Below are 23,403 nucleotides of genomic sequence, written 5' to 3'. Positions count from 1 at the left end.
TAACCTTGTGGAGGAAACCCAAGCACCCAGAGAAAACCCACGAGGTCACAGGGAGAATGTACAAAGTCCACGCAAGTCCACGCCCCCATAGTCGGGATCGAACCAGCGTCTCTGCCGCTGCGCCACCCTGCTTGAATGACTGAAATGTTCAGTGGGGCAGCTAAAGGAAGAGGGATATCTATTGTAAATCGGAATCTACCCAGCCCGCTCAAAAGCATTAATTCTGAAGACACATACAAAAAGCTGGAGTAACTCAGCAGGCAGAGTCAGCATCTGTGGAGAAAAGGAATAGGTGACATTTCGTGTCGGGACCCTTCTGTTGTGTTACAATTGCCTAACAACCCATGATGGAATATGATGCTAAATGCCTATTTAATACCCAAACTGCAGAACTGCTAAAGATTTTGAGTTGTGCCGGCTGTGGTTGGATAACAAGGGTCCACGCTAGTTTAGTCTAACGTAGGGAAAGTTGCAATATCTTCTCTCATGCCCTTGCTAGTCAGCTGCAAGTTGTGACCGTGTCATTAATTTCAACGCTGATGTTCCTGAGGAAGTTCCTTTCAATCTTTTTTTTTTTTCCCCCTCATTTAGCAAAACCGAGTGGTTGGTGCGATGCAGCTCTATTCTGTGGACCGGAAGGTATCGCAGCCGATTGAAGGCCATGCGGCTGCTTTTGCTGACTTCAAGCTGGAAGAGAATCCTTTGCCATCAACCCTATTTTGCTTTGCGGTTCGCAGTCAAGCCGGGGGGAAGGTAAGCTCTAGTGTCAGCGTATTCATCTGCATCTTGCATTTGTCTCGTCCCTTCATAAATGCACCTTGGAAAGCATCCTGTTGGGGTGCATCACAGCTCGGCCCAAAGCCGCGAGGAATTGCCGCGAGTTGTGGACGTAGCACAGTCCGCCACGCGCACACCACCACTGACTGCATCCACGCTGCCTTGGAAAAGCAGCCAACATAATCAAAGACTTGTCCCTGTCCCACCCCGGTCATTCCTTCCTCATTCCACTCCCGTCCGGCAGAAGGTACAGAAGCTTAAAAACGAGCACCACCAGACTCAGGAACAGCTTTTTCCACTATGTTATTTGGCTTCCTAACAGTCCTTTCGTAATCTAAGGTACTGCTGGATTCACCTCTGTATGTAGCCCAGTCCCATCGCACACAGACCAGACTCCCCGCCATTGACTCCATCTACACCACGTTGCCTCAGAAAAGCAGCCAACATAATCAAATACTTGTCCCACCCCGGTCATTCCTTCTTCATCCCCGCTCCCGTCCGGCAGAAGGTACAGAAGCTTGAAAGCGATCACCACCAGACTCGGGAACAGCTTCTTCCCCTCCGTTATCAGACTTCTGAACGGCCCTTCCATAATCTAGGGTACTGTCCGATTCACCTCTACCCCATTGAGGAGATTGGACTTTGTCTAAGGAACTGATGCACTACAATGCTGAGAACTATATTCTGCACCCTTTGCTCTATGCATTGTACCTGAATCTAAACTGATTGCATCCATGTGTGGTATATCTGATTTGTTCGAATAGCATGCAAAATGGAACTGTTGGCTGTACCTCGGTGCACGTGGAAACAATACACCTAAACCAATTCGATTTATTGATTGCAATCTCCATGCGAGTTTGAACCCATCTGTATCATACTTTCAAACCCTATGCACCTGAATTTTGCGGCTAAGATTAATATGCTGTCTTCTTCAAACAAACTTGTGAAATCTCTTGCAGCTGCACATAATAGAAGTAGGTCAGCCTGCTGCTGGAAATCAGCCCTTCACCAAGAGAGCGGTGGACGTGTTCTTTCCTCCCGAGGCTCAAACCGACTTCCCAGTGGCAATGCAGGTAAGTAACCGGTTTCGCAGTCGAAACCTTCTCCCATCTTAGTGTAACATGAGGAATCCACCCCATCAATTCTACTTGAGCTGCTGCCTCAGAAACAGCAGGGTAATTGCCATGAAACATTCCCTTTCTATTTGCAAACACTACCTGAACCATTCTGAAGATAAAGAACTGCAGATGCAGGTTAATACACAAAAGTCAAGTCACTTTTATTTCTATAGCACATTTAAAAAAGCAACTCTCGTTGGTCAAAGTGCTTTACATTGGTTTAAGAATAGTATAACAAGCAACAGTGGTCCATAGATTAAATACAAACATCACTACATACATATAGCCCTCGCTCAGAAGACGTCAAGAAAGGCTTGGGAGTAGAGGTGAGTTTTTAGTCTCGACTTAAAGGAGTCGATGGAGGGGGCAGTTCTGATGGGAGGAGGGATGCTATTCCACAAAAGGGGACACAGTGCTGGAGTAACTCAGCAGGACGGGCATTATCTCCACAGAATATGGGTAGGTGATGTTTCAGATCAAGACCCTTCTTCATTCTCTGTCTCGGTGACGTTTCGGGTTGAGACCCTTCAAAGTCTGTCCGAAGAAGGGTTTTGACCCAAAACGTCACGTGCCCATGTCCGACAAAGATGCAAGCCTGACCAGCGCAGGTACTCCAGCATTTTGTGTCCTTTCCAGAACCATTCTAGCACCTTTATTGCATAAATAAATAGCATATCTGGGCCATCTCCTTCTTCAGTGCCATAGTATTTGAAGATGGGCCATCTCATCTGTAAGATGAGTTCAGTTTGCCATAGTATGTTGAAATGGATGAATGCAAGTTCTGATACCACTGTAAGATGTCAAGTTAGTTAGCATGCAGCATTGGCTGTGTTTGCCTAATTCAGACCAGATTCAATTTTAATGTCGTACAGTACAGAGAATGGATGCATTTAGCAAGGATGGGCAAAGATTTCAATAAATAATATACGCTGCACAGGACTGTCAAGTTATCGGAAAGAAGCCAGCAGTGGTTGCCCGGAGCAGACCTGGCGGATGTGTCTCAATGTTCTCTAATGTCCTGGCGATGATTTCCCTCCGCAGACAACGCTTGCTTTGGGGTGGATCTAATCCAATTTTCAAACCTCTGCAATGCCTTCCATGTTCATCACAGATGTGATGCCTAAGGACCCGCTGAAGTTACTGAGGAGACAGATGGCATTCTTTGTCTGTCAGAATTCTTACTCTTGCTCAGAGTGTACTGTAAAGTGATTAACCTTGTAATGGGGTGCAATTTGCTCGTCAACGGTGGATTTTATTATGTTTTCTTATTTGGCAGATTGGAGCTAAATATGGCGTTATATATCTGATTACAAAATATGGGTACATCCACTTGTATGACCTGGAGTCTGGTGCCTGCATCTACATGAACCGTATCAGTGCTGAGACCATCTTTGTTACTGCACCTCATGAACCAACCTCTGGTATTATTGGAGTCAATAAAAAAGGCCAGGTATTTAATCTGTTGATTTACTGGTTTTACCTTGCACTAAACGCTATCCCCTTATCATGTATCTGTACACTGTGGACGGCTCGTGTATGTAATCGTGTATTGCCTTTCCGCTGACTGGATAGCACGCAACAAAAGCTTTTCACTGTACCTCGGTACGCGTGACAATAGACTAGACCAGGGGTGGGGAACCTTTTCATGTTGGAAGGCCGCATGAAGTTAGCTGTAATCTAATAAGGCCGCATCCAAGAAACTTCAATTAGATATAGGATTATTTCGTTGAATCTTCTTGTACTCTTTGGTATTTTAAATACGTTCATTTTAAGATGAAAATAGAAATAATAAAAGACGAACAAAAACATATCTAAACTTCTGTAGTTATACAGAGCCCTAGCGAGACCACACCTGGAGTATTGTGTGCAGTTTTGGTCCCCTAATTTGAGGAAGGACATTCTTGCTATTGAGGGAGTGCAGCGTAGGTTTACAAGGTTAATTGTCGGGGTGGCGGGACTGTCATGTGCTGAGAGAATGGAGCGGCTGGGCTTGTACACGCTGGAGTTTAGAAGGATGAGAGGAGATCTAAGTGAAACATATAAGATTGTTAAGGGCTTAGACACGCTAGAGGCAGGAAACATGTTCCCGATGTTGGGGGAGTCCAAAACCGGGGGCCACAGTTTAAGAATAAGGGGTAAGCCATTTAGAACGGAGATGAGGAAACACTTTTTCTCACAGAGAGTTGTGAATCTGTGGAATTCTCTGCCTCAGAGGACGGTGGAGGCCGGTTCTCTGGATGCTTTCAAGAGAGAGCTAGATAGGGCTCTTAAAGATAGCGGAGTCAGGGGATATGGGGAGAAGGCAGGAACGGGGTACTGATTGGGGATGATCAGCCGTGATCACATCGAATGGCGGTGAATCTCCCTCCACCGCCCTCTGAGGCAGAGAATTCCAAAGACTCACAACTCTCTGTGAGAAAAAGTATCTTTAAATTAAATTTACACGTTGCACGTTCGATTTTTTTCCAAGTGATTTAGAGGGTGAGGTTTATCCCTGACTGCTTTCTTGCCCTCTATATCCAAATCTTTTAAGAGATTTATTCTGTAACTATAAATACTGTTAGGTGTCAACCGTGTGCTGCGATTGTTCTACTGGTTGCTTTAATTAGAGCATTTTTTTGTTTGCAGGTTCTTTCTGTCTGTGTGGAAGAAGAAAATATTGTGAATTACACCACTAATGTGCTCCAAAACCCTGACTTGGCTTTGCGTATGGCTGTAAGAAGCAACCTTGCTGGTGCAGAGGAGCTCTTTGCCAGGAAGTTTAATACTTTGTTTGCACAAGGCAACTATGCTGAAGCAGCTAAAGTAGCTGCGTCTGCACCAAAGGTGTGTACCATTTTTTGTTCAAGAAGGATTTGATTTGATTTAATTTATTGTCATTGTCTTCAATTAACAGATAGCAAAGTTATTTTTCCCTCAGTCATACAAATAATTAGAAAAACACACAAGCACAGAACACAGTAGTCCACAACACAAACATCCCCACAGCCGCACCAAAGTTCCCCATTGTGAGGGGGGGAAGGAACCAAAGTCCAGTCAACCTCCTCACCGATGTTCCCCAATGTTCACCTGTGGGCAGGAACTGCAGCTGCTGGAAAATCGAAGGTGGACAAAAATGCTGGAGGAACTCGGCGGGTGAGGCAGCATCTACACAGCGAAGGAAATAGGTGACGTTTCGGGTCGAGACCCAAAACGCTGCCTATTTCCTTCGCTCCATAGATGCTGCCTCACCCGCTGAGTTTCCCCAGCATTTTTGTCCACCATTTTCTGTTGGTCGCTTCCTAAAGCAGGCACATAGTAGATGGAAGGTACACAAAAAAGCTGGAGAAACTCGGCGGGTGCAGCAGCATCTATGGAGCGAAGGAAATAGGCAACGTTTCGGGCCGAAACCCTTCTTCAGACGTTGCCTATTTCCTTCGCTCCATAGATGCTGCTGCACCCGCTGAGTTTCTCCAGCTTGTTTGTGTACCTTCGATTCTCCAGCATCTGCAGTTCCTTCTTAAACACATAGTAGATGGACTTGTTTGTGGAACCTCTGATCCACAAGTTAGATAATGATAGTGTTCAAAGAATGCGATTACCATTTGTGATTTAGGTGTTGAATCCCACTTTGTGAGTCTTTCCATTGTTAATCTTAGTGCTGTTCTGAACTTGGCCATTGGATTGAATGTTTGAAAGACACAGCACGAGAAGAGGCCCTTCGGCCCACCAGGTCCATACTGGCCATCGATCACACGTTCACACTAGTTCCCCTCCCTGCACATGGCTATCCTAACGTTTAAGAACCAGTTGGACAGGTATATGGATAGGACAGGTTGTGGTGGTGGCTGGCGCAGGCTGGCGGGACTAGTGTAGCTGGGACATGTTGGCCGGTGTGGGCAAGTTGGGCTGAAGGGCCTGTGACTATGACAAGGGAGAAATTGGAAGCCATTTAACCTACAAATCTGCATATTTAGAAATGCATTGTGGAAACTGACTCAACGGCCTATCAAATCCACACGGAGCATTGATTGCCCATTCACACAAGTTCTGTTATAAACCTTTCACAACCACACCTTAGAAACATAGAAAATAGGTGCAGGAGGAGGCCATTTGGCCCTTTGAGCCTGCACCACCACACATTGTGATCATACCCAATCAGTAACCCGTTCCTGCCTTCTCCCCATATCCCTTGATTCTGCTATCCACTAGAGCTCTATCTAAGCGGAGGTTGGGCGATCGTTTCGCCGAACACCTCCGCTCAGTCCGCAATAACCTACCTGCGCTCCCGGTGGCTCAGCACTTGAACTTCCCCCTCCCATTCCCAATCCGACCTCTCTGTCCTGGGTCTCCTCCATTGCCAGAGTAAGCAACACCGGAAATTGGAGGAACAGCACATCATATTCCGCCTTGGAAGCTTGCGTCCTGATGGCATGAACGTTGAATTCTCCCAATTTTGCTAGCCCTTGCTGTCTCCTCCCCTTCCTTAACCCTCGAGCTGTCTCCTCCCATCCCCCCGCCCTCATGCTCCTCCTCCTCCCTTTTTCCTTCCTTCTCCCCCCCCCACCCCCCATCAGTCTGAAGGAGGGTTTTGGCCCGAAACGTCGCCTATTTCCTTCGCTCCATAGATGCTGCTGCACCCGCTGAGTTTCTCCAGCAATTTTGTGTACCTTAGAGCTCTATCTAACCCTCTTTTAAGAGAGGTTCCCCATTACATATAAGGGGGAATTTTACAATTCAATTAACCTACACACCTGCACTGTATTTGGGATGTGGGAGGAAACTGAAGCAACCGGAGAAAACCCACGTGGTCACTGAGAACGTGCAAACTCCACACAGCGCCCAAAGTCAAGATGGAACTTGGGTTTCCAGAGCTGTGGGGCAGCAGCTTGACCAGCTGCACCACCGTTCACGTACGCACGGCTTAATCTCGAAATACCTGCCATACTTCATAGCTGGAATTCCCTCCCCAATTGTTTGACGGTTCTATAGAGGAGGGAGGGGAACAAATGTCACTTGCTGTCCCTTTTTCCTGTACTTCCAGTACCCAAATCGTTTCTAAAGAAATATGCCATTAGCATTTGTCCAATCCAGTCTCCACTGGCAGATGATTAAAGAATGGTCTGCTCCTTTGCAATTTCCTTCCCCTCTATTTACAGTCAGAAGAATATTTAATCTGGAATTGACAATTAATTCCATTTGCAAAGATGCTAAACCCCTTAAATAGTTTGTGACTTTCAGTATTTCTTGCATATCCTGTCTGACTACATTGCTTTAGTTCCGCCCTGTCCGTCATCCCCATTCTCCTGCCTTCACCACATAACCTTTCGAGTTAGAATAAAAGATTAGATTTGCAAGTCAATTTATTAAATTCTGTTGAAATTTGAGCTATTGAATTCTGTAGAAATGCTAAACAATTTTAATCTAGCTTGTAAAAAAACTTTGATATGAACTATTTTAAAAAATGGTAAGCAAAAGTGCTGGAGAAACTCAGCGGGTGCAGCAGCATTTATGGAGCGAAGAAAATGGGCAAAGTTTCGGGCCGAAACCCTTCATCAGTCTGAAGAAGGGTTTTGGCCTGAAACATTGCCAATTTCCTTCGCTCCATAGATGCTGCTGAACCTGCTGAGTTTCTCCAGCAGTTTTGTCTACCTTTGATATTCCAGCATCTGCAGTTCCTTCTTAAATATTTTTTAAATGGTGACTAATAGATGCTGCTATGCCGGGGTGGAGTGGCACAGTGGTAGTTGATGCCTCACAGCGCCAGAGTCCTGGGTTCAATCCCGGCTACAGGTGCTGTCGGTGGGGAGTTTGTATGTTCTTCCCCGAGACCGTGTGGGTTTTCTCTGGGTTCTCTGGTTTCCTCACACACTCCAAAGATGTACAGGTTTGTTGGCTTCAGTAAGTTGTAAAATCATCCCTAGTGTGTGTATGTTTGTATACGGGGAGGATCGCTAATCGGCTAGGACTCAGTGGGCCGAAGGGCCTGTTTCCTCACTGTAAGTAAACATAGAAACATAGAAATTAGGTGCAGGAGTAGGCCATTCGTCCCTTCGTGCCTGTACCGCCATTCAATATGATCATGGCTGATCATCCAACTCAGTATCCCGTACCTGCCTTCTCTCCATACCCCCTGATCCCCTTAGCCACAAGGGCCACATCTAACCCCCTCTTAAATATAGCCAATGAACTGTGGCCTCAACTACCCTCTGTGGCAGAGAGTTCCAGAGATTCACCACTCTCTGTGTGAAAAAAGTTCTTCTCATCTCGGTTTTAAAGGATTTCCCCCTTATCCTTAAGTATTTCCCCCTTATCCTTAAGATTTCCCCCTTATCCTTAAGCTTCAAGTTTAGTTTAGAGGTACAGCGCAGAAAACAGACCATTCGGCCCATCGCATCCGCGCCAACCTGCGACCCCTGCACATTAACACCACTCTACACACACTAGGGACAATTTACAATTTTTACCGAAGCCAATTAACCGACAACCGTCTTTGGAGAGTGAGAGGAAACCGGAGCACCCGGAGAAATCCCACGCAGGTCACGGGGAGAAGGTACAAACTCCGTACGGACAAGCGCCCGCAGTCGGGGTCAATCCCGGGTCTCTGGCGCCGTGAGGCAGCAACTGCGCCACCGTGCCGCTCTATAATCTCAAGTCTAAACTGCTATTCAATTGCCAGGGTATCCTGAGGACTCCGGACACCATTCGGAAATTCCAGACGGTCCCGGCTCAGCCAGGCCAAGCTTCTCCTCTCCTTCAGTATTTTGGAATCCTCCTCGACCAGGGGCAACTGAACAAGTACGAGTCCCTGGAGCTGTGCCGACCCGTCTTGCAGCAAGGACGCAAGCAGCTGCTGGAGAAATGGCTGAAGGAAGATAAGGTAATCGGCTCAAACTGGGCCTGCAGCGGAGACCGACCGGCCACTCGATTTTTCGGCCTATTCTAAAAATTCAATGTCACAGAGGTTTAAAATTGCCTTCACTTGTTTCCAAACACTGTTGATAAAGTGCTCCTTCATCCCCTGTAGCTGGAGTGTTCAGAGGAGCTGGGCGATTTGGTGAAGGCGGCTGATCCCACACTTGCCCTGAGTGTCTACCTGCGAGCCAGTGTGCCGAACAAAGTCATACAATGCTTTGCAGAGACCGGCCAGTTTCAGAAAATTGTGCTTTACGCAAAAAAGGTACTTTCCTAAACTTTCTGCCCTGGACTGTTGGGGTGGTAATGGTGTCTCCCCACTCCCCCACCCCCGCACGTGGCATGATGCGATATAGAATTTTATTTAGAAATTGTTCTGCCAACGGTCGTAAAACAGACAAAATACATGAAACATGAAGCTATAGTGACGAATGGAAAGGCTTGGGGAATGCACAAGGATTGAGGGGGGAAGGCAAAATTATACCCTGGTGTGCAGCACCAAAAACGGGCCCTTGATTCACTTGCTCTGTGCTGCCACTTTTTATTGCCCAGAATATATATATATCTCTCTCTCTCTCTCTCTCTCTGTCTCTCTCTCTCTCTCTCTCTCTCTGTCTCTCTCTCTCTCTCTCTGTCTCTCTCTGTCTCTCTCTGTCTCTCCCTCTCTCTGTGTCTCTCTCTGTCTCCCTCTGTCTCTCCTGCCAGCCATGTCCTTCACTCTGGCAGGAACATGTTGGCCCTGAACTCTCACACACTCAGTGACAAGCCTCCCACTTACCAGATGACCCTTTAACTGAAGTCAGCCCTCTCAGTCGACTTTTAAAATTTCCTGTCCAACTCCATCATTGGGTCATACAGCATATAAACAGGCCCTGCAGCGCAACTTCTTCATGCTAACCAAAGAGCCCTTGATAAGCGTCTCCTATCCATGTCTTGTCCAAATGTTCATATGTTCTAGGAGCAGAATAAGGCCGTTAGGCCCATCTTCTACTCCGCCATTCAATCATGGCCGATCTATCTTTCCCTCTCAACCCCATTCGCCTGCCTTCTCCCCGTAACACCTGACACCCGCACTAATCAAAAAGCTGTCTATCTCCGCCTTAAAAACATCCATTGACTTGGCCTCCACAGGCATCTGTGGCAATGAGTTCCACAGATTCACCACCCTGTGACAAGAAATTCATTCTCATTTCATTTCTAAAAGAACATCCATTTATTCTGCGGCTGTGGCCTCTGTTCCCAGACTCTCCCATTAGTGGAAACATCCTCTCCACATTCACTCTATCCAAGCCTTTTCGTTAGTTAAGAAATATAGGCTTGGATAGAGTGGGTGTGGAGAGATGTTTCCAACTTGTGGGAGAGTCTAGGACTAGAGGACACAGCCTCAGAATTAAAGGACTTTCTTTTAGGAAAGAGATGGTGGGGAATTTCTTTAGTCAGTGGGTTCGAATCTGGAATTTTTTGCCAAAGAAGGCTGAGGTAGCTAAATTAGTGGATATATTTAAGGCAGAAATAGATAGTTTCTTGATTAGTGCGGGTGTTAGAGGTGATGGGGGGAAGGCAGGAGAATGGGGAGAGATAGATCAGCCATGATTGAATGGCGGAGTAGACATGATGGGCCGAATTGTCCAATTCTGCTCCTATCTCATGATTAGAGCATGGCGACCAGCCATTTGGCCCACCAAATCCGTGCCGGCACATCGATCACCCATCCACACCAGCTCTATGCCTTCCCAGTCACTCCCCACACACTCAGGGCAATGCATGGCGGTCCGTTACCTACAAACCTGCACATCCCGTGGGTGTGCCACAACTGGTTTAGAATTAATAGAAATTCAACTCACTTTTTCTCTCTTGGGTCTATTCCCATAATCTGTTGTGAAATTTTGTGTAATGTCCTGCAGAAGTCTGAAACATAGAAACATTGAAAATAGGTGCAGGAGGAGGCCATTCGGCCCTACGAGCCAGCACCGCCATATCATGGCTGATCGTCCCATATCAATAACCCGTGCCTTGCCTTCTCCCCATATCCCTTGATTCCACTAGCCCCTAGAGCTCTATCTAACTCTCCCTTAAATCCATTCTGTGATTTGGCCTCCACTGCCCTTCGTGGCAGGGAATTCCACAAATGACTGGTAGACTGGTTAAAGAAACAAGATGGCCCCAAAATAATTTCTTCTTCTTCCTGCGTATGGCGTGCACAGCCTAAAGTTGTAGGACAACTTGTTCTATTTGATCTTATTTGATTATGCACGCCAGGTTGATTGCATTTGTCGAAACATGGAGGACCACGTGAAGGTTGCAATCTCCCGCCCCCCCCCCAAAATCATTTGAATTTCATTGTGAGGAAATGTTTCAGTGGTGGAGTTAGTTGCCCATGAAACGGGTATACATCAAGTCATAACTTGCGCCAAAAAGCTGGACTAGCTCAGCGGGACAGGCAGCATCTCTGGAGAGAAGGAATGGGTGACGTTTCGGGTCAAGACCCTTCTTCAGACTCGACCCGAAACATCACTCATTGCTTCTCTCCAGAGATGCTGCTGCCTGTCCCACTGAGTTGCTCCAGCTTTTTGTGCCTTATCTTTGGTTTCAAGCATCATCTGCAGTTCCTTCCTATACGTAACCTGTGCCAATTTTTTTTTCCAGGTCGGCTACACGCCAGATTGGGTTTTCCTGCTGAGAAATGTAATGCGGGTGAGCCCAGACCAGGGACTTCAGTTTGCACAGATGCTTGTCCAAGATGAGGAACCTTTAGCTAATATCAGTCAGGTCAGTCTGAGCTTCAGTGCTTAAATCGAAACGTTATCTGTTGGCGTGCCTTCTGAGATTAACATGTGTATTACGAAGTCGGGTTTGGGTTACTAATCACATGCTGTTGAGTTGTGGTTCTACTATGCTCTACTGTTGAGGTCATGCCGACTATGTTCAGTTGTGCTGAAGCAAAGCGAGAATTTCATTGTCCTGTCAGGGACACATGACAATAAACTCACTTGACTCTTGACTTGACTCTTCTTCAGACTGAGAGTCGGGGGAAAGGGAAACAGGGGATGGAGAGAGAGAGAGAGAGAGAGAGAGATATCGAACAAATCTTCTTGCCTATGGAGTGCACAGCCTAAAGTTGTCGACACCAAAACTCTACATCTGTTTGTTTGTGCACGTTGGGTTGCTTTCATTCGTCGAAACAGGGTGGACCAGGTGAAGGTTGCAATTTCCCACCCCGTACCACAAACGGATGAAAGATGCAAAAAGTAACTATGATCAATGACAGGTGCAGCCCGCCCGCGATGGTCCGCTCCTTAATCATTGACACTTCTTTGCGCATCTTTCATTCATTTGTTCTATATCTCTCTATATTACCATCTACATCTCTCGTTTCCCTTCCCCTGACACTCCGTCTGAAGAAGGGTCTCGACCTGAAACGTCACCCATTCCTTTTCTCCTGAGATGCGGCCTGTCCCGCTCAGTTCCTCCAGCTTTTTGTGCCTCATCTTCGGTTGAAACCAGCATCTGCAGTTCCTTCCTGCACATTGAGTTATGATTATTTTATCAATGGGTCGTGAGGGGAGAATATGTAGGGGATGGTGCACCGGCTGAACCAGCTGATCCACAACCACTTCCCGGTACATCGGTAACTTATGGTTGCACCAGTGACCTCTCCACATAGAGTAAGCTTGAGTTGAACCTGGAAGTTCCATTTGCTTTCCCGTTTATAGATTGAGACTGACTGAGAAAGCCTTAGGTTCCTGACCAAACGTTTGCCCTGGTTGCAGTCAACGCACTGCCGTCCCAAACCCCAATGACAAACTATACAACAGGAGGTGCAACTCCAGAGCAAATAAAATCATGGGAGACCCCTTCCACCCCTGCAACGGACTGTTCCAGCTGCTACGGTCATGCAAACGCCTCCGTTGCCATGCGGTGAGAACGGAGAGGTTGAGAAGGAGTTTCTTCCCAGAGGCAATTCGGACTGTAAACGCCTATCTCACCAGGGACTAACTCTACAGAATGTTTTTTCCTTCCATTATTTATTATGTAAAAGAATATGTGTGTTATGATTGTGTTTATAATTTGTTTGGTTGTTTTGTTGTTTGTATTTTGCACAAAAGTCCATGAGCATTGCCACTTTCATTTCACTGCACATCTCGTATGTGTATGTGACAAATAAACTTGACTTGACTTGACTTGTCGCGTGCTATCTAGTCAGCATAAATACAAAACATGATTGCAATCGAGCCGTCCACAGTGTACAGGTACATGATAAAGGGAATAACGTTTAGTACAAGATAAAGTCCGATAAAAGATAGTCCGAGGGTCTCCAGATCAAAATCCTCGCACTAATGTAACAATTGTCCCTGTGTAGGGAATAACGTTTAAATTGAAGGTAGATGCACAATGCTGGAGTAACTCAGCGGGACAGGCAGCATCTCTGGCTGATGTTTCGGGTCGAGTCCGAAGAAGGGTCACGACCCGAAACGTCACCCATTCCTTCTCTCCAGAGATGTTGCCTGTCCTGCTGAGTTACTCCAGCATTTTTTGTCCACCTAAAAATTGTCCCTAGTGTGTGTAGGATTGCTAGTCAACAGTCAATAGGTGCAGGAGTTGGCCATTCGGCCCTTCGAGCCAGCACCGCCATTCAATGTGATCATGGCTGATCATCCCCAATCAGTACCCCGTTCCTGCCTTCTCCCCATATCCCCTGACTCCGCAACCTTTAAGAGCCCTATCAAGCTCTCTCTTGCAAGTATCCAGAGAACCGGCCTCCACCGCCCTCTGAGGCAGAGAATTCCTCACTCACAACTCTCTGTGAGAAAAAGTGTTTCCTCGTCTCCGTTCTAACTGCCTTACCCCTTATTCTTAAAGATGTGAAGCATTTGAATTTGTATAGTGAAGTACAAAATGTTACTTAACGGTTGTTATTCTCTCTGGTCACTCTCAGATTGTGGATATTTTTATGGAGAACAACCTGATCCAGCAATGTACTTCCTTCCTTCTGGATGCTCTGAAGAATAACAGGCCTTCAGAGGGTCACTTGCAGACCCGCCTACTTGAAATGAATCTGATCCACGCACCACAGGTGAGAACGCACGTACACCAGCTGACTGGTTTGTTTGCGCTATTAATGTATGGTCTTCCTGCATACTTCTGCAGCTGAAAGAGCAGATTTAGGCCATTCGACCCATCGAGTCTACCCCACCATTTTATCATGACTGATCTATCTTCCCCTCTCAACCCTATTCTCCTGTCTTCTCCCTGTAACCTTTGACACCCTTCCTAATACAGTTTAAATGGTCGATGGAAATACTTGAGTTATTTCTTTGGTGCAGGACAATAAAACTGTGACCTTCAGCACGTCACATTAGGTCGAGTGGAACATTGATTTCCCTTTGCTGATGTTTTGTTTCTTGCATTGCTGCATTTTTAATGCAGTTGTCATCCTTCCTACATAATAGCTTGGCAACATTGATTTAACGCCATGTTGAAATATGCCAGATGACAAGATGTGGGCTGAGCTGGTTCACTTATTCCCTTAACAACCCTTGAGGTGGTAGCAAGCTGCTGCTTTGCACTCCTTTTGGTGTTACCAGGGTATTAAGGGGTTTGGACAGGGGTGGGGAAACCTTTTCATGTTGGAAGTCAGCTGTAATCTAATAAGGCCGCATCCAACAAACTTCAACTAGCTATGCTTCAAAATGTACATTAGTTTGTTAAAATAGCCCTCATGACTTACTAATGTTTTAATTGTTGCCGTCAGTCAGGGAGGATTATTTAGTTGAATCTTTGGTATTTTAAATACGTTCATTTTAAGATTAAAATTAAAATAATCAAAGACGAACAAAAACATTTAAATAAAAATAAAATGATTTGTTCTACAAATATATGATTCATTTAAAAGGCCGCACTTAATTGCCTAGAGGGCCGCATGTGGCCTTAAGGCCGCAGGTTCCCCACCCCTGGGTTTGGATTTCCAGAATTTATGAATGAAACTTGTTTTCCAGATGTAAATGGTGTGCAGTCTGATTTGCAAGTGATTGTCACTTAATGACAAGTTTAGCCTTTATTAGCGCCAGTTGTACCAAACATTAAATGTGCCAAATGTTTGTAGAAGCATTCGGTACATGAGTTGGTACAGTTCGTCAGCACTGTGGTGCAGCGGGTAGAGCTGCTGCCTTGCGGCGGCAAGAGGCTCAGGTTCAATCCTGACCACGGGCGCTGTCTGTACGGAGTTTGTACGTTCTCTCCATGGCCTGCGTGGGGTTTTTTCCGACTGCTCCGGTTTCCTCCCACACCTCAAAGACGTACAGGTTTGTAGGTTAATTGGCTTTAGTAAAATTGTAAATTGTCCTTGGTGTGGGATAGTGTTAGTTTGTGGGGATCGCTGGTCAGTGTTTCCGGGCTGTATCTCTAAACTAAATGTGGTATTTAAATGCTTAGTTCCCAGTGCCAGCATTGGGTAGTGTTTTAAAAACATGCAAGTTCATGTCATAGGAGCAGAATTAGGCCATTCGGCCCATTTAAATTTTATTTATACAATTGTTTATTGTCATTTGAACCTCAAATGAAGTTCAAAGGAAATTTGGTTTCCGCAGTCATACATACAAGAAAAGAACCAAGACTCACACGCACCCAACACAATTTACACAAACATCCATCACAGTGAATCTCCTCCTCCCTGTGATGGAAGGTAAAGTCTTGCCTCCCATGTGTTCCATTCTTCTCCCAATGTTAAAGCCCCCAGCGGGCGATGGCAAGTCCCACGTCTACTCCGCCATTCAATCATGGCTGATCTATTTGCCCCTTCTCAACCTCATTCTCCTGCCTTCTCCCCGTAACCATTGACACCGTTACTGATCCAGAGCCTGAAAAATCTCTGCTTTAAAAATACCCAATGACTTGGCCTCCACAGCCGTCTTTGGCAATGAATTCCGCAGATCCACCAGCCTAATGATATTGCTTGCACTAATGCAGATTTAATTGTTTTTTGTTACTGAAGTGGAGACCTGTGCAACCAGGGAGAGGCACACAAATCAAATGGCACCTTAGTGCTTCAAGTGTATTTTACCCTTTTTCTGTTACAGTGTCTTCTGGGGTTGGTTTAATGCGTGGCCTGGCATTCGCCCAAGCCATCAAGTTGCCATTCTTTAATCATTTATTTTGCTGTAAATTGGGGAAATCTTGTTTGTTGCACAGTAGCATTTAATTTAGCGCTGTCACCCCTGGTTTTATTAGCCGGTTTTGAGATGAAGCTTGAGCCTACTGAAACCACAGTGTTTAATGACTATTCTTTCCACTTGAATAATAATAGTCTGTGCATTGTCGAGTCATTGGGAGTTAGACATCAGCGTTGTTCAGCTGGTTCACCGCCTTTCTGTGGAAGTTAACCAGATCGGCCTCTGCCGTGTGCCAATACTGAGGAATTTTACCTAATTACTTCTGCAACTTGTAAAACTGGTTCATAGATTCATGTCATAAGAGCAGAATGAGGCCATTCAGCCCATTGGGTTTACTCCGCCCTTCTATCACGGCTGATCTATCTCTCCTTCCTAACCCCATTCTCCTGCCTTCTCCCCTGACACCCGCACTAATCAAGAATCTATCGATCTCTGCCTTAAAAATATTCAATGACTTGGACTCCACCGCTGTCTGAGGCAACAAATTCCACAGATTCACCACCCTCTGACTAAAGTGATTCCTCCACGTCTCCTTTCTAAAGGTACGTCCTTTGATTCCGAAGCTGTGCCCTCTGGTCCTAGACTCTCCAGCTAGTGGAAACATCCTCTCCACGTCCTCTCTGTCCAGGACTTTCGCTTGATAGGATGAGTGTGCAAATGTTTAAGATGATTTCATCGAAGGGATTTGTTTTTTCAGGTTGCTGACGCGATCCTCGGCAATCAAATGTTCACCCACTACGACCGGGCCCATATTGCCCAGCTGTGTGAGAAGGCCGGCTTGTTGCAGAGAGCCTTGGAGCACTACACCGATCTGTACGACATCAAACGGGCTGTTGTGCACACACATCTTCTCAACCCTGAGGTACGATGTTGAAAGTGCGCTGTGCATCTGAATCTTAAATGTTCAATTCCCAGGGTAAGACTATGGCATTGCTCCGTCCATTGGACCAGCCGCGGCCTCGTGGCGCCGCAACACAGTGGCGCCGCGGCGGGTGGAGCTGCTGCCTCGCAGCACTCGAGACCCGGGTTCGATCCTGACCTCGGGTGCTGTCTGTGCAGAGTTTGCAGGTTCTCCCTGTTATCGCGTGAGCTCACTCCGGGCGCTCCGGTTTCCTGCCACATCCCATAGAGGTGTGAGTTTTTAGGTTAATTGGCCCTCTGTAAAATGCCCCTGGTGTGTAGGGGGGAGTGGATGGGATAGTGGGATCGATGGTCGTCGCGGGTTCTGCGGGCCGAAGGGCCTGTTTCCATGCTGTATTACTAAACTAAACATGGAATACTAATCCATCATCTGAGGGGGGGGGATGGTAACGTAATCCCATTTTCTCCGGATGCTCCGGTTTCCCCTCTCATTCCAAAGAATGGAATGGTTTGCAGGTTAACTAACTTCTAAAACTGTGCCTAGGGTGTTGGATAGAATTAGTGAACGGGAGATCGCTGATTGTCACGAGCCAGATGGTCTGAAGGGGCTGTTTCCACGCTGTATCTCTAAACTAAACTAAAACTTCAACTTCCTGGGTACATGCACTGAATAGCCTTGTGTTAAATTTGTGTTAAATGGTCGTCTTGGACTCCATGCCACTAGATTCTGACCCAGATCTTGTCAAGGACTGTGTGGTGGCTGCCTATGCACCAGTCTCTTCACGTTAAACAAAGTCACGCACATATCGGGGAATAGCACCCTGGAGACACCCATGGTCAGCCATGGGACCCGAGGGGGGCTCAAAACCCCTGTCCCACGGTACGAGTTCATTCCAAGAGCACTCCCGAGTTTGCCCTGATTCAAACCCGGAGATTTACGCTAATGGCCGCTCGTCAGTACTCGGGGCTCTCGTGGACATTTTTCAACGTTGAAATATCTTCACGAGTCTTCCCGTGCTTACCTGCCGTTAGCGAGTCTTCCCGAGTACCTGCCGTTAGCGCTAAGAGACGTCCCCGAGCTCCGACGTACCCGCTATGTTCATTCTCCGTGCTTACCACGAGCTTGATTTTTTTTTTTTTTAACTCGGGAGAGCTCTTGGAATGAACTCTCACCGTGGGACAGGGCTTTTAGCCTAAGCCTAAATTTCAATACTATTCGTTTAGTGAGTTTTGCAAGAGTCCACGTTGTAAATGCTTCTTTTCTCACTCCCAGTGGCTTGTGAACTACTTTGGTGCACTGTCGGTGGAAGATTCGCTGGAGTGCTTGCGTGCCATGTTGTCCGCGAACATTCGCCAGAACCTGCAGCTCTGTGTACAAGTAGCATCCAAGTACCACGAGCAGCTCGGCACACAGTCTCTGGTCGAGCTGTTTGAATCCTTCAAAAGCTACGAAGGTAAGAGGCCATTCGGAAACCGGGAGGGGGGATTTAAGAGACAAGGACTTTAAGACCTTTGCCTTCCATCACAGTGAGGAGGTGCCTGGTAGACTCAGTGTGGTGGATGTTAAATCTGTGTTTATTGTGTGTTTTGTTATTTTATTCTATGTTATGACTGCAAGGCACGAAATTTCGTTCAGATACTTGACTTGAGACTTGATACTCGATACTAAAGTTTACCTAATGTGAGAAAACATTTTTCAAAGAGATACTGTGCGGAAACAGGCCCTTCGGCCCACCAAATTCCTGCCGACCAGCAATAACCCCATTCATTAGCACTATCCTACACACTAGGCGCAATTTATAATTGTTCTTACCAAAGCCAATTAACCTACAAACCTATACTATATTTAAGAGGGAGTTAGATGTGGCCCTTGTGGCTAAGGGGATCAGGGAGTATGGAGAGAAGGCAGGTACGGGATACTGAGTTGGATGATCAGCCATGATCATATTGAATGGCGGTGCAGGCTCGAAGGGCCGAATGGCCTACTCCTGCACCTAATTTCTATGTTTCTATGTACGCCTTTGGATTGTGGGTTGAAACCAACACGGTCGCAGGGAGAACGTACAAACTCCGCACAGGCAGCACCTGTAGTCAGGATCGAACCTGGGTCTCTGGCGCAGTAAGGCAGCAACTCTACCGTTGTGCCTTTGTGAATGAATGAGTGAATACGTTTATTGGCCAAGTACATTCGCATACAAGGAATTTGCCCTGGTGCCCCGCCCGCAAGTGACAACACGACATACGGTGACAGTTAGGAATGACACATAAAACATTAAACATTAATAATAAAACATTATCGATTGTGCTGCACTTGCTAATAAGTTCATAGGTTCTAGCAGCAGAATTGGGCCATTCAGCCCATCAAGTCTACTCTGCCATTCAGTCAAGGCTGATCTGTCTTTCTCTCTAAACCCCATTCTCCCGCATTCGCCCCATAACCCCTGACACCCGTAGTAATCAGAGCTTAATGCTCGTGATGCCTGAGTTGCCTTTGGTTTTGATCTTTGTCCCTTTTATGATTTTGGAAGACTGTTTGTACTGTGTGAACTGGAGTTTTTTCAATCCCATATCTTTGGCAAGTGTTCAACTGCTCAAGGTCAGTGCTGGAGAAGCCGACCTTTGTTGCCTCTTTGAAGGCTGACATGCACTTTTCAGCAGCTCACAGTTCTGAAACTTAAATCTTCTTAAAAAGGCGTATTTGTTGAGTGATCAGCAGTCCTGTTTCTTTCCTCAACCAGCTCACTTTCCACATATCTGGCCTGTTCCAAGTTGACTTTGAGGCCAAGAATGACAGTGCCAATAACCATATAACAATTACAGCACGGAAACAGGCCATCTCGGCCCTACAAGTCCATGCCGAACAACTTTTTTCCCTTAGTCCCACCTGCCTGCACTCATACCATAACCCTCCATTCCCTTCTCATCCATATGCCTATCCAATTTATTTTTAAATGATACCAACGAACCTGCCTCCACCACTTCCACTGGAAGCTCATTCCACACCGCTACCACTCTCTGAGTAAAGAAGTTCCCCCTCATGTTACCCCTAAACTTCTGTCCCTTAATTCTGAAGTTATGTCCTCTTGTTTGAATACGGCTATAATAGCTGTACTTTTAAAGAAAGTAACTCAATGGGTAGTCAATCCTTTTTGTCAGTTGCCTGTTTATATCCTACAGTTCTATATTGGTTGCTGCATGGATAGTTAAGTTTTAATTAAAATGTAAGGGCCTGTCCCACTTAGGCAATTTTTTTTTTGGCGACTTGCCGGCATCTGTCATAGTCGCGCGGGTCGCCGAAAATCGCCGTCGCGGGGTGACGCCTGTATGGTCGTGAGTAGTCGCCCAAAGAGTCGTACCTTTGTCTAGTCGCTGCTGGATTTTCAACGTTTTGAAAATTTCCGGCGGCCTGCTGCGACTATGACGGGTGCCGCAGAGTAGCCAAAAATATCACGTAAGTGGGACAGGCCCTTTAGGGTAAAACAACTAATACAGCTGCCTAGTGTTTAAGAGGGAACTGCAGATGCTGGAGAATCGAAGGTTACACAGAAAAGCTGGAGAAACTCAGCGGGTGCAGCAGCATCTATGGAGCGAAGGAAATAGGCAACGTTTCGGGCCGAAACGAAGGGTTTCGGCCCGAAACGTTGCTGTTTCCTTCGCTCCATAGATGCTGCTGCACCCGCTGAGTTTCTCCAGCTTTTCTGTGTAACCTAATACAGCTGCCTAGTTGGCTCCTGTAACCCAGATTCACTTCAGACTTGTGCACAGTTTAGTTTCATTTACAGATACAGCGCGGGAAACAGACCCTTCGGCTCACCGAGTCCGCGCCGACCAGCGATCCCCACACACTAACACTATCCTACACACGACATTTACATTTACACCAAGCCAATTAACACACAAACCTGCAGGCCTTTGGTGTGTGGGAGGAAACCGAAGATCTCTGAGAAAACCCAGTTGTCCGACAAACTCCGTACAGCCAGCACCCTTAGCCGGGATCGAACCCGGGTGTCTCGGCGCTGGAAGGCAGCATCTCAACAGCTGCGCCACCATGCTGCGCTATAGTGGAGGGGGCGGAGTTCGGCTCCCTGTGATGGCGTGGGTTTCCCCTGCATGCTTCTGTTTCCCCTCGTCCCACAAATGCTGCAGCTAAATTGGCCGCTAAATTGCCCCCTTGACTGTAGGTGAGTGGTGGGATCTGGGGATTGATGATATGTGGAGACTATAAAATGGGGTTGGTATAAATGGTCGCTTGGCCATTGGAGACTTGATGGGCCGAAAGGCTTGTTTCTCTCCTCCGAGTCCTGACTTGTATCTAACTTGTGCACCTGCCCAATTTCAGGCTTGAAGCTTCAGGTCCTCAGTAAAGCAATTGTGGGCTTTGGTCAAGAAATCCTCGTTCATTGGTTCATCCATTAACGTTTGCTGCCATTTGTAATTCACCAGACTTAAAGTGCAGCGGTACTCTAAAATGGGCAACAGTTTCCCACCCCCATCCCACCCTCAATAGGCAATAGGTGCAGGAGTAGGCCATTCGGCCCTTCGAGCCAGCACTGCCATTCAATGTGATTATGGCTGATCATCCCCAATCAGTACCCCGTTCCTGCCTTCTCCCCATATCCCCTGACTCCGCTATTTGTAAGAGCCCTATCTAGCTCTCTCTTGAAAGCATCCAGAGAACCGGCCACCACCACCCTCTGAGGCAGAGAATTCCACAGACTCGCCACTCTCTGTGAGAAAAAGTGTTTCCTCGTCTCCGTTCTAAATGGCTTACTCCTTATTCTTAAACTGTGGCCCCTGGTTCTGGACTCCCCCAACATTGGGAACATGTTTCCTGCCTCCAACGTGTCCAAGCTCTTAACAATCTTATATGTTTCAATGAGATACCCTCTCATCCTCCTAAACCATAGCTGCTCCATTCTCTCAGCATATGACAATCCCGCCATCCCAAGAAGTAACCTTGTAACTCCACCCCTCTTAGTCTGGAGAAGGGTCCTGACCCGAAATGTCACCCACCCACCCTTTTTCTGTATCCAGCCGAGTTACTCCAGCAATTTGTGTCTGGCAGTGGCTTGTTGTTGTCAAGTTGCTGTCAGTGGCTGTCAAGTTGTTTGCTAAGAACTGCGGCAACTAAGCTCTATCTGAAGGAAGCATTTCGGATGAATTCCTGTTCTTGATACGAAGGAAGCAGGCTTAATTTTAATTCCGTGAAGGTATGCATTCAGCAAACTGTTCAACTTCTCGTGACAGCTGTGATGAGATTTCCACCATTATTCTGCATTTGTGATTGTTGGCTGAGGACTCGTTTATCTGTCTGAACAGCACCTCATATTTCGCTTGGGCAGCTTGCACCCCAGCGGTATGAACATTGACTTCTCTAACTTCAAGTAACCCTTGCTTTCCCTATCTCTCCATCACCTTCCCAGTTCTCCGACCAGTCTTACTGTCTCCGACTACATTTTATCTCTGTTTGCTTTGTTACCTTCTCCCAGCTAACAATCACCCAAGCTACATTTTCTTTGATCTCCATTCCCTTTGTCCTGTTTTCACGCCTTACGTTTCCTTATCTATGTATCTCTCTCTCTCCCCTGACATCAGACTGAAGAAGGGTCTCGACCCGCAACGGCACCCATTCCTTCCCTCCAGAGGTGCTGCCTGTCGTAGAGTGACACAGTGTGGAAACAGGCCCTTCGGCCCCACTTGCCCACACTGGCCAACATGTCCCAGTTACACTAGTCCCACCTGCCTGCGCGTGGTCCATATCCCTCCAAACCTGTCCTATCCATGTACTTGTCTAAGGTAGACAAAAATGCTGGAGAAACTCAGCGGGTGAGGCAGCATCTATGGAGCGAAGGAATAGGTGACGTTTCGGGTCAAGACCCTTCCGGCTCTCAACCCGAAACGTCACCTATTCCTTCCGGGCTTGACCCGAAACGTCACCTATTCCTTCGCTCCACAGATGCTACCTCACCCGCTGAGTTCCTCCAGCATTTTTGTCTACCTTCGATTATTCCAGCATCTACATTTCTTTCTTAGACATAGAAATAAAAAACATAGAAAATAGGTGCAGGAGGAGGCCATTCGGCACTTCGAGCCAGCACCGCCATTCATTGTGATCATGGCTGATCATCCCCTATCAATAACCCGTGCCTGCTTTCTCCCCATATCCCTTGACTCCACTAGCCCCTAGAGCTCTATCTAACTCTCTCTTAAATCCATCCAGTGACTTGGCCTCCACTGCCCTCTGTGGCAGGGAATTCCACAAATTCACAACTCTCTGGGTGAAAAAGTTTTTTCTCACGTCAGTCTTAAATGACCTCCCCTTTATTCTAAGACTGTGGCCCCTGGTTCTGGACTCGCCCAACATTGGGAACATTTTTCCTGCATCTAGCTTGTCTAACCGTTTCTTAAACGATGGGATAGTCCCAGCCTCCACGACCTCATCTGGCAGCTTGTTCCATACACCCACCGCCCTTGGTGTGTGAAAAAGTTACCCCCCAGATTCCTATTAAAATATCAGATCTCCTGTCCCCGCGGAGTTACTCTAGCATTTTGTGTGTCTCCTCAATATGTGTGCTGTCTTCCCA

At 46.8% G+C, this 23,403-nt stretch overlaps 1 protein-coding gene across 4 annotated transcripts in view; it reads left to right on the top strand.

Annotated features, from left to right (window-relative positions):
- cltcl1 (clathrin, heavy chain-like 1) overlaps positions 1-23,403 on the top strand; it is an 88,110-nt gene that overhangs the window by 25,210 nt on the left and 39,497 nt on the right. For all 4 annotated transcript variants that reach the window (XR_008725480.1, XM_055655418.1, XM_055655416.1 and 1 more), the window contains exons 4-13: positions 592-753; positions 1,737-1,850; positions 3,172-3,345; positions 4,524-4,721; positions 8,554-8,754; positions 8,902-9,054; positions 11,436-11,558; positions 13,726-13,863; positions 16,656-16,820; positions 18,093-18,273. Coding sequence is in view for 3 of the 4 variants with exons in the window: in XM_055655418.1 (XP_055511393.1) it covers positions 592-753; positions 1,737-1,850; positions 3,172-3,345; positions 4,524-4,721; positions 8,554-8,754; positions 8,902-9,054; positions 11,436-11,558; positions 13,726-13,863; positions 16,656-16,820; positions 18,093-18,273 (1,609 nt within the window). In the remaining variant the exon portion in view is untranslated. The remainder of the gene's footprint in view (positions 1-591; positions 754-1,736; positions 1,851-3,171; positions 3,346-4,523; positions 4,722-8,553; positions 8,755-8,901; positions 9,055-11,435; positions 11,559-13,725; positions 13,864-16,655; positions 16,821-18,092; positions 18,274-23,403) is intronic.

This window comes from Leucoraja erinacea, chromosome 25, assembly GCF_028641065.1.
Source record: "Leucoraja erinacea ecotype New England chromosome 25, Leri_hhj_1, whole genome shotgun sequence".
In the NCBI taxonomy this organism is placed as follows: domain Eukaryota; kingdom Metazoa; phylum Chordata; class Chondrichthyes; order Rajiformes; family Rajidae; genus Leucoraja; species Leucoraja erinaceus.
The sequence above is the reverse complement of the archived record's forward strand: the minus strand, read 5'-3'. Positions and strand labels throughout refer to the sequence as shown.